The 11,853-nt window shown below is 35.4% G+C and overlaps 1 protein-coding gene across 1 annotated transcript; it reads right to left on the bottom strand.

Annotated features, from left to right (window-relative positions):
* Positions 1-1,662: 1,662 nt before the first annotated feature.
* On the bottom strand, positions 1,663-7,506 carry LOC132628473 (uncharacterized). The gene is made up of 5 exons (XM_060344250.1): positions 7,281-7,506; positions 3,784-4,306; positions 3,136-3,686; positions 2,439-3,049; positions 1,663-2,103 (listed from the first exon to the last, which is right to left on the bottom strand). Exons 1-5 carry the CDS (start codon positions 7,504-7,506, stop codon positions 1,663-1,665), a joined length of 2,352 nt encoding a protein of 783 aa, XP_060200233.1.
* Positions 7,507-11,853: the final 4,347 nt, after the last annotated feature.

Raw genomic sequence — 11,853 nt, forward strand, 5'->3', positions numbered from 1 at the left:
GATTTTGGTCGTACTCTCATTCAATGACAGGTATTTTATGTATATATCTTTTATTAGTTAAGTATTTTCAGTTTCGACTGAGTTTTAATGAGTCATATATATATGTATACTCTTTTCGGATAATCATTGTTGGCATTCAGAGTGTATTTTATGTATCTGTAAAACTATCCAGTGTATTTGATTCAATTTTATTGATATTTTTTGAATTTAAAATCCATGTATCTGGTTGCCTTTTTTTTTTTCAAATACACACAGTTTTTAATGTTTCTTTTTCGGTACGACATGCGACTTTATGTGTACAACTCATACCGAGGCAGCGCAGGCCACAATGCCGTTGTTAGAAAGGAAGTACAAAAGCTTGTTGCCCTCCTGCCACATTATCTACACATAAGTGGATTCTACACTAAAAAAACTGGCATAAATTGGCAGAATCATCCAGCTAATACGGACATGACACAGAATGAGAACCTTCAAGTGGAGTATGTAAAAAATCTGCCGCAGCAAGACACTAACAGCATGTACGTATATTTTAATGTATTGCAATTTTTCATATATGGGGTTCATTCTAATAATTCTACATCTTTTATACCTTACCAGGGATTGTGGTGCATACGTAGCAGCGTTCGCTGAATATCTAAGCACTGGTGAAGGTATCGCAGCACAAATCGATGCAACAATGATCCGCACTAGGTATGGCGCACTCCTTTGGGACTATGCTGCACGGAAGATTGATGAACATGCTATGAGCGACATGAGGCGCCACCAAAACAAGTTAGGCCAGCAGTGGATTATGGCAAAGCTGTCAGAATTGATATTACTTAGGATTGATGTAGGAATATTTAATTGTAATTTCAGACTATGGCTATTTTGATAGCAAATATTTTAGCTTTAGTTAGTTTAAGACTATCTTATCATTATACTTAAGTTTTAACTGGAACATTTAAGCTTACTCTAATTTATCAAAGTTGTGTGATTTTATTTTGGGAATATAGATGGATGTGTATATCTAGCTATATCTCAGAAGCGACTAAGTGAGGTACACTATAAATACGTACGCGTATTTAGATATTGAAACAAGGGTGTTATATGTATTTGAAAACGCCAAACCCATAAACATTAACATATTTCAAATACATCTGCAAGTTTTTTCAGATACACTGTTTAAATTACATGTATTTGATGTATGTTGGAATCAATAATACTAAATATACGGTGACCATTTTTTGGATGAATGTGTAAATCTGCCTACATTCTAATATACAGTGACCATTGTGTGATTTTGTTAGTTCAATTTATATGAATGTGTATATCTTGCTATATGTATTTGAATTCGCCCAACCCATAAACATCAACATATTTCAAATACATCTGCAACTTATTAAGATGGCAGAGTCAGATACACTTTCTACATTATATATATTTGATGTATTTTGGCACCATTATTACATATTAAAATACAGTAACTATTTTTTTTAAAAGAACTGATGCTGCCTTTTATATTCATTTGTGAATGAATTTAAAGATAACTATTCAATACAATTCTAAATGAAGATATCACACAAGTAGTACGTGAAACAGATTTCATTTTTCATTCAAAAAACAAATGCAAACCAACAGTGTATTTAGTCTAACAAATCTAAACTTCTACAAACAAAAAAATAATTATTTTCTTCTAGGAGCATTACTACAAGATCGTCTATTGTGTCCAGTCTGTCCACAAGTACTGCAAGCATGTCTCTTTTTTCCAAGAAGCAATTCAAATAACGGCTTATCACGCTTTTTCTTCGGCCTACCAGGAGGTCTCTTGTATCTTGGTGGCAAAACAACATCCTCTGATATGTATGTTGGAATCTTCCATTCCCGCTCGTCAGGGAGAGGATCCACGGCGACATCATACGTCTTCACCACGGTGTGCGGTTTGAACATTTCGGAACAGTAATCATCAGCCATTAGATTTTTCTTCTTAATGACAGCCCATGCATGTGGGCATGGAATTTCGTCTATTTGAAACATCCGACAACTGCACGTTTTGTTGTCCAAGTTAACGATGAAACGCCTTCCTGCATCATATACCGTGTACAAGTATTCGGTTGATGGTTCGGCCTACAACAGATCAGTCAAAATCAACAAAAACATACTTCATGTAAATTCAAATACACATAAGTTCATGATTGCAAAGATTAAACCATTATAGTCATAAACATATTGCTAATTATTATTCATAGCTGACTAATTGTATTTGATCAATCTAGTCACATACACCAATTAAATACAACAAATACAGTAATGTAATAGAATCAAAATACTTATTCAACTAATAAATACATGTTATCATTTTCACATAGATCTCACAGATTCCATATGATAACTATATCAAATACAACGAACATAAATGAATCTCAATCGAACATACTTAAGCAATTTGAAAAGAAACATACAGTCATACGTAAACATAGATACTCATTTATTGACAACATCTCCTGAAACGTTTTACCGAGTGTTGTGAACGTGTATGTACCATTTTTCCGGTTATTATAATTCCATCTTCCAAACATCTTCCTCACTTCTTCTAGAAAATCAAATATAGGAAGCTCTCTTGCTGCTACAAGGTGACGATTAATACACTCTGCTATGTTTGAAGTCATTGTCCACCCTCGGTTAGCAGTTGCATACACTCTAGCCCACTTCTCTCTTCCAGCCAATTCCAAATACTCTGCCACCCGAAAATCTGCCTTCTCAACTTTGCCCATAAGCTCATCAAAATCTTCCTGCGTGTACGCTTTTGCCATTGCATAAAACACGGGACTCAACACACCATGGCTCTTCTTATACTTCTTACATACGTTACCCCAAAGATGCCATATGTATGCATAATGCGGCACATTCGGATAGATTCTAGAAACAGCTTTGTTTATGCTTTCATGCCTATCGGAAACAATACACATGTTCTCTCTCACACTATAAGATTCCCTGAATCGCTCAAAGAACCACGTCCAACACCTGTCATTTTCTGAATCTATTACACCATATGCTAAAGGAAGTATATTACCTGCACATACCGCAACAATTAAAAAAAAATCAGTTCTACATATTCATTCTTTAGTATAATCAAGCTGAACCGTGTATTTGACTTACCTGCACCGTCTAACGTGCTTGCTGAAACAAACGTTCCGTTGTATGCTGTTTTGAGGTGGCTCCCGTCAACTACAACAATTGGCCTACAACAATCAAACCCTTTGATGAATGCATACAATGCTATAAACAGATACAGAAACTCGTTTTTGTCGGATTTTCGCATTCTTATATGTGAACCTGGATACGTTTTATCCAAGATGTATAGGTACCCAGGTAATTTTTTGTAAGAATCCGATGGTTCACCCATTAAATCCTTCATTGCTTTTTCCTTAGCCCGCCAAGAGACCATATAGGACACATCCATTCCAAGATCATTTCTTACATCCTCCGCTATATCATTAGGTGTGTATTTCCTCTTATGGTTGGCTACTTTTGGTTTTACAATTCCACCTATAAACCAACTTGTCGCATGGCATTGTGAATACACCTTATCTTTTAGCGGACATGTATGCTTGTCACGAAACTCCCTAACCCTGAACATTTCTGATTTACCAACGCTCGATGCCCTAAATTTCCAATCACACTCTTCAGACACACATACTAGTGTATAGCTTCAAATACAAACATGAAAACAAATACATTAGTTGACAATATATCAGATAACTACATTAAATTTAAAATATAATAGTTCAGAACAATTAAACACACCTTATCGCATTTGACCTCTCGGCACGAAAATTGAACCTGTTGGAAATTGCATAATTCGCCATAACAGCCTTCAGTGTATCTTTGTCCTTGTAAACTTGATCAACAACAACCTCTTTTTGGTTCTTATCTGATATAACCAGATTTGTGTCGTTTTCGAACACAACAACGGCATTGCCACAACTTGAAGAAGCTAAGTCTCCACTCACTACTGTTTCCATAGCATTTGTTTGTTTTATGTAACCAATTTGCAAAAATCCTCCTTCAATACAACTTTCACCAGATACACAAGTATCAACACTTTTATCAGTTGTAGTTATGCACAAAGGATACATCGCTAACTGTTTGTTCTCTTTCTTCAATTCCACATACACCCTAACACTCATATCATTATGTATTTCCATTGGCGTATCGTTACCTTCAACTATATATTTGATGTATATGTTTTTCAGTTGCATGTCTATATCCAGCTGAATTGCAACTGCTTGTAATAAATCTATATATGTCGAATATTCTTTAAACGCCACTGCATCGATTTTGAAATTTACATAGCAGTTTTCATTGTTCCAATTACCTGAGTGTCTTATCAACGACGATATAGTGGACATTCTTGTACTCAAAATGAATGAATTAGTTGAGATTGATTACATCCTGAAATGCATTATAAAATAATATACAAAATTAAATACACAAACCTACTACATACAGATTTTCAAATACATTAACATTTATGTATCTGAGTTAGCTTATGAAAACACTATCTCAGATACATAAATACACACAGCCATATATACACATCTCAAACATATTTGAAGCAGAAACTGTGTTTATCAAATACGCACATAGTTTCGAATACACCAGTTCATATCATAATGAACACAAGAAACAGTCTACCAAATACATATAACCTACAGAATTATATATACAGCAATCCATTCTATAAAGTATTCCAAATACATTAACACTCGTGACAAACATAAGAGATATACAACACACTGTATCAAATACAAAAATACATACAAAACACTATCTCAGATACATAAGACATCGTATTTATTAATGTATTTGACAAATAAGACATCGTATTTATTAATGTATTTGGGATGGGAAAACAACAACACAGCAAAAACACCAAGATTTCTGTATTCACAAATTGAAACAAACTACATAAATACGAAAACAGAATGTATATGTTTTCAACACACACTTCATCACTGGTCAAATACCCAACAAACATACAACACAAAGATACTACATTCAGTTTTTTGCCGAACATATAACACATTTATTTGAAGCTCGTCACTGAAGAGGAATTCAAAGACGAAGGAACTTAGCAAGGTTTGACAAATAAGAAGTAAAAAAACTACAAAAACCAATGCCAATCTGAAATACATTTTCAGTGTTTTTATTAAAAAAAAAAAGGTACTTTCGAATTACCATTAGAATGATCGTATTTTGCTGTTTTGCTGTTTTTGCTCTGCAGTTGATTGGTTTGAATTTTTGAATTTTACGTTGCATTTGAAAAAGATGGGTGGAGAGAAGGAGAATCGTGAAGAATATGGAAATGGAAGCTAATTTTGTGGAGCAGATTATGAAAGATATTATTATGAAATATATTTTCCCATTTAAGACCAAATTAAATGCCTATTTCTAAGGGATCTGTTTTACTGGTTACAGCTTCTGAGTCTATTTACTATACCGTAAATACACGCAATACATATGGTAATTAACTAAAAAGGTAGCTACGAAATGTAATAAATAAAATGGTAGTTACTAATGGTAAGAACCTATAATAAGGTAGTCATTCCTGTAAGTTTGCCTTTAAAGAAAGGGGAGGGGGGTTGATTTATATATACACTTTGTATATACATGATATACATGTATACACATGTATAACTATGTATATGTGTGTGTATATATATAGGAAAGGCTTAATAAATGGCCATAATTAATGGAAGCTAATAAATTTAAACTCCTTAATTATGACTTTAACACAATCAACCAATTAGCCAAACCAAAGACACAGCTATTTATGCACTAAGCTCAAATTTGCAATTATGACCTTATTTGAACTTAAACCATGAAATTGGCTATTTCCAAATATGGCCACAATTGATTAGGTCAAACAATTAAAGACTAATTTTGCAATAATGACCTCAATTGACTTAAGCCATGAAGTTGGCTATTTCAATTAAGGCCAAAATTCACCAATAATTGATTATTTCAATTGTGGCCGCAATTATTCACATAGTAAGCAATTTATGAATATAACCACAATTAAGTACTCAATTAATCATTATTAAATCTAAAAATTACACAAATGCAAATTGATTATGCAGAATTAAGATTTTGAGAAGTAAAATGACTAACTTATTTAATTAATCAGATTTCTTGAATTAAACAGAGTAAATTCTTGCTAATTAATCTTTCAATAATTTTATCAAATAATTAAATGATTGTTTTGAAATATTTCCAGATGACATTTGGGAAATGCTTTAGTTTGATTATAAAAATATGTAAATTATTTTCTAAATGATTTATAATATTATTGAAGCTATTTTGCCGAATGAAATGGCAAAATATAATCGAAACAATTTAGTAAAAATCATTTTGTCATATTAAAAATACATATTTCACTCCATTTGATATCCAAGGACTCTAGGTAATTAAAATAAATAATGAGAGTCAAAATTATGTGTCAACACCATGCCCTTCGCAATCGGCTTGTTCAGCCGTGAGAAACTTGCATGTCCTATCTGTTTGTGCCATAGTTCAGATCACTACCATTCAATGAATCAGAGTTTTCCATAGTTCAGATCACTACCATTCAATGAATCAGAGTCTGCCACATAGATTTCTTGTATCTTCTTGCTATCAGGACCAGTTCCCAATATTTGATTGTGGTGACAGTGCAGGAACAGGATAAGATTTTTTTTTTTCATTTTCTTTATTTCGAATTTGAGAGACACTTAGCAAGATGTACTTCAAACCATTCACACAATACAAATTTTCAATCGCCTGGGAGAGTGTCTTGCAAATTGTGTCAATGCCAAAACTGTAGCCTTTCTTGCTATTCCAAGAGATACATTCCCTCCTTGAAAGGCCTTGAGTGAGAGAAAATTCTTCATTTCTCCAGTCATATGTTTTGAGCAGTCACTATCCATGTATCATTTTGGGTTGCTTTCTCTCACTCTAGCCTGCAAACTAAGTCATTGATTAGATTTAGGAACCCAAACCAGCTAGGGTTCCTTTAAAAGATAAAAAAGATGAATCAGACTTCTTTTAATCCATGTAGGTAAATCATTGTTTCTTTGACAGTCCCTCTGTTCTAGATTTCTTCTCAATGAAGTTCTTATTTTTCTAAAGAGCCTGAAGCTTGGCTTTGCATGCATTTTTAAAATGTCCTATTTGACCACAGTGAGTGCATAACCAATTTTCAAAAGTAGTAACATACCTACTGTGTGGATTATAGGGAGATTTGGCCCTTTAAAATCCAATACCTTGCCTACCGCCTGTGTTACTCTTGTACATAGAGGTAATCACATCTGAGGACCACGTCCAGCGGAGTGACTTATCAAGGTCATTCTTCACCCTCTTTAAGTCTTCTTGAAGCTGTTTGTCCCTTTCAAGCTCAGCAGTAAGATTCATCTCGGTTTTGTTAAGTTCACTTTCAAGCCCAAGCTGAATCCTACTAGCTTCTTTCTTTCCTCTAGAAGGTGTATTCATCCATTTTTAATTTGACTTTTTAACATGGAGTTTCCTCTAGACACTTCATCAAATTGTTCCTTCAAATTTACGATTGTGTCTATCATGTCATCTCTTTTTTGTTCTATTTCACCAAATTCTTCGATTAGAATGATATGCATCAATTAACAACTTTGCTAGTGATATCAAATTTTTCTGAGAGTAATTTTTCAAGTTTTTCTGAACACCAAGAAGATTTACATCATCTTGTTCATTGTTGTCATCAGCGTTAGATTTAGCCATGAGTGCAAAGATTGACTTATATACTTCTGGTTCATCATCGACAACCATCATAGATGCATCTCCTTTATATCTTCATCTTCAGATTCACAGGAGGTGTCTCCCCAGGCAGCCAGAGCTTGCTTTACCAAGCTGTCAGCTGCATCTCTTCTTTTGAAATTTTTATTCGGAACCTGGTTCCTCTTCGTTGTTTTTTCCTAATTGTTCTTGTAATAGTCCTGCTTTTGAAGAGGACATTCTCTGATGAAATATCCAGGTTTTCCACATTTGTGACATCAGTCATTTCCTTTGGGATTCTTACTAGAGCTTCATTTGTTCGAGAACCCACCAATTTTCGAATCATCTTTTGAAATCTTCGAGTGAGGTAAGCCATGTATGACTCATCATCACTGGTCACTTTTAGCAGCAGCCTGGAGGACTATGTTGTTCTCTCTTTTTAGCTTCCTTCTTTCTAGAACTTGTTGTCTTTTCAACTCATAAGTTTTGAGATTTCCAATGAGCTCATCAATGGTTAGTTTTTGCAAGTCCTTGGATTTTGTGATAGCATTAATGTTGCTTTCCCAAGAACTAGCAGTACACTGAGTAATTTTTGAACCAGTTTGTTTGTTGCAATGATTTCACCAAGAGAATGAAGTTTATTGATTATGGAGGTGAACCTGGTATACATGTCCTAAATGGACTCACCATCCTTCATCTTAAAAGGTTCATACTCTGTGGTAAACATGTCTATTTTGGACTGCTTTACCTGACTTGTTTTCTCATGGGTAGTTTGAATAGCTTACCAGATTTCCTTTGCAGTTTCAAAAGATGAGATATGATTGTACTCATCCGGTCTAATAACACAAACAAGGATTTTCTTGGCTTTGCAGTTCTTTTTAACAGCCTTTCTGTCAGTATCATTATATTCCTTCCTTGTTTTTGGGGATTTTGCAACACCAGCCTCATCAGTCTTCATAGGGACATGCGGACCATCACAGATGATGTCCCACAACTCAGAATCCTCTGCCATTATCTAGTCATGCATCCTTGTCTTCCACCGCCCATAATACTTTCCATTTAATCTTGGTGGTATTGTACTAAACTGTCCTTCCTCTAGGTTTGGTGGAGCAGCCATGAGAAAGATCCTTTCTAGGTGTTAACCTTTTAGAAAGAACATACTCTGATGCAAATTGATAGAATATACGAGTCCACCAAAATAGTATAGAGAACCAGGTCCTCTATATGTTCCCTTATGTAAGACAAAAAGTAAATAACACAAGATATTTACGTGAAAAACTCCTTGCTCAAGGGATTAAAAACTGTGACCCACTGAAGTAGGACATGCTTAACTTCATTATAAACGAGCAACTTCAGATTACAACCTTTTGCAAACTAGGAATTAAACTCTTAATCCCTCCCCCTTACAATAACTCTATTGTAAGACCTTTACAATGACTCTACTGGAAATAACACACCTTGACTAACTCTAGCCAAGTGAAAACCACAAAAGGTTGAAGATCTGTCCTACTATTACACTTCTTGAAAGCCGTAGGAATACAAAATAAAAAGAAAATAAAAAGACTCAACAAGCCTAAGGACTCAAAATATCATCAGTGATTAGGAACTGGTCTTTCGGTTTGTTGCAACTTTGTTCTTAAGAGCACCTTGAGAGGTAGCCGCTTGCACTTTGAGATATATGAGATTTTTTTATTTGCAAAGTGGTAGGTTTTCACTTATATAATGTTGTTTATATAGGAGGATCATATGCTGAGATTAAAGGGACATTGCGTTGGCCACTAGCAACTGCAGCTGTACTGCTGCACTGTCCAGTCGGTACAGTGTCAGTTGTTTTGTAGCTGTAGAGTTGACCAAGCAACGGCTAGAAGAACTGATCCTATCTGGTCCCTCTAAAGATGTATCTGGATCCTTGAATTAGTTTGTGAAAGTGACATTTCATTACTGCGGTTGTACTGCTGCTGCACTGCTGCCAGTCGGTACAGTGTCAGCAGCTTTATAGCTGTAGAGTTTACTTGGGCCACCTAGAACTCGATATCTCTAAAAACATATCTGGTTCCTCGAATTAGTTTGTTGAATCATTAAAATTCAGACTAGCATAACTTATCATGGACCTTTGCCAGTCCAATTATCCCACTAGAAACTACATGATCTTGAGTCGATCTGCCAAATCACTTGCTCTTCAGCATTACTTCTGACTTGAGTCATCATTTTCCAAAGGTGAGAGTTTCTTGATCCCCACTGCTTAGTGGTGAAATGAGCCCTAATGCAATATTTGTTGTTCAGAAAGTTTGTCCCAAGAGAAGGGACTGCCCTAAATCTCTACCATCTTTTAGTAGCTAGAACCTTGCTTTTATCTTCCAAACTCCTCATGCCAATGCCGCCTTCTGCTTCTCGATAGCACAAATTCTTCCAAGAACTCCAATGGTAATTCTTCTGCCTTTAGTATGTTCCCCAAAATAAATTAGGAAAGTGTTTTTTCAGTATCTGGTAAATGGCCTTTGGAGGTGTAAGAGATGTAAGAGTATAATTTGGGAGAGCTTGCAATACATGTTTGATGAGCATTATCTTCTCCCCATATGATAACATTGTTCCTTTCCAACCACTTAATATGTTGATGACCTTGCTTACCATGGTGTCAAAGTACTCAATTTCGTTCCTACTAACATAGACAGGGTCCCCTAGATAAGCAAAAGGGAAATCTTTATCCATGAACCCTGTACTATTTCTCATCCTGTTGATCCTAGTTACTGAGGTTTTTGGGGTTGTTAGGAATAAGCTCTTTTCCTTATTCATCTTTTGACCCGAGCTTTGTTCATATTCTTAATTTGCTTCATTACCAATTTAATGGATCTGGTTTTCCCACCACTTAATATAACTATATCATCTAAATAAGCCAAATTGTTAATTAGAGGCCCTTTTCCTGACATTCAAAAAGGTGTATAGTTCTCATTGAGCAGTTGTTTGATAAAAGATCTAGTTAAAGCTTTAGCAGCTAGAATAAATAAAGAGGGTGAGAAAGGATCTCCCTATTTTAGTCCCTTAGATGATGTAAATAATCCTGTCACACCCCACCCTAGGTAAGGCGTGATTGGCACCCGGTACCTTGCGGAAACCGAGCGAACCAACTTATAACTCACATCCTCTATGTCTCGAATGGCAACAATAAGATCAAGAGGCAAAATATGAACATAATATCATGCATAAGTAAATGTACAATGGTCCCATGATGCCGACATTACTACTGTCACACTATGACTAAGCTGTACACATGAACTGTCTGCAAAGCCTCTATCAACCTGACTGAGGTATACAAGTCGGGACAGGGCCCCCGACGTACCCTTAACACAATTCATATATATATATATATATATATATATATAGACTCAGACTCGAAAATGCTCCAGGAAGAAGTGGAGCCACCACTCGAGACCAGTACCTGAAGGCAGCCTACGATGAAAGATCCTCGTCTCGTCTATCTACAGTTGCGGGCATGACGCAGTGTCCACAAGAAGGGACGTCAATATGAACAGTATACTGAGTATGTAAGGCATGAATAGTAACATAGTAAGCGATACCGAACATGGAAAATAATATAGTGAACGTATGAAGATAAAGTAATATAAAAGAAATCAACCTGTGCCTCTGAATGCCCTTTTAAGGCGAATGTCGTGCGTGCTTAGCTTCTAAAAAAAGACTTTTCCATATATATCTATATATAATATCTCGTTCGACCGTTAAGGCGCGGTAATACATATATATACACATAGCGTCTTGCATGGTATTATCTTACCCGACCATATAGGCTCGGTGTCATCTTACTCGGCCCTTTCGGGACTCGATGTTATTTTACTTGGTCATGTAGGCTCGATATTATCTTATTCGGCCATATAGGCTCGATATTATCCCCAGCTGATCAGTGGGATGCAATGCATACATACATACACACATATAAACAAATACATACATGAAATCAACATCATCATTGGCTTTACCATTATCATCATGTCATTCCTGAAGGATTAACCATCGTAAGATGAAATCGACGATGTCACGGGAATCTTGAGAATCATGAACTTAGATAACATTGGAAAT

The sequence above is a fragment of the Lycium barbarum genome, chromosome 2 (assembly GCF_019175385.1).
Source record: "Lycium barbarum isolate Lr01 chromosome 2, ASM1917538v2, whole genome shotgun sequence".
In the NCBI taxonomy this organism is placed as follows: domain Eukaryota; kingdom Viridiplantae; phylum Streptophyta; class Magnoliopsida; order Solanales; family Solanaceae; genus Lycium; species Lycium barbarum.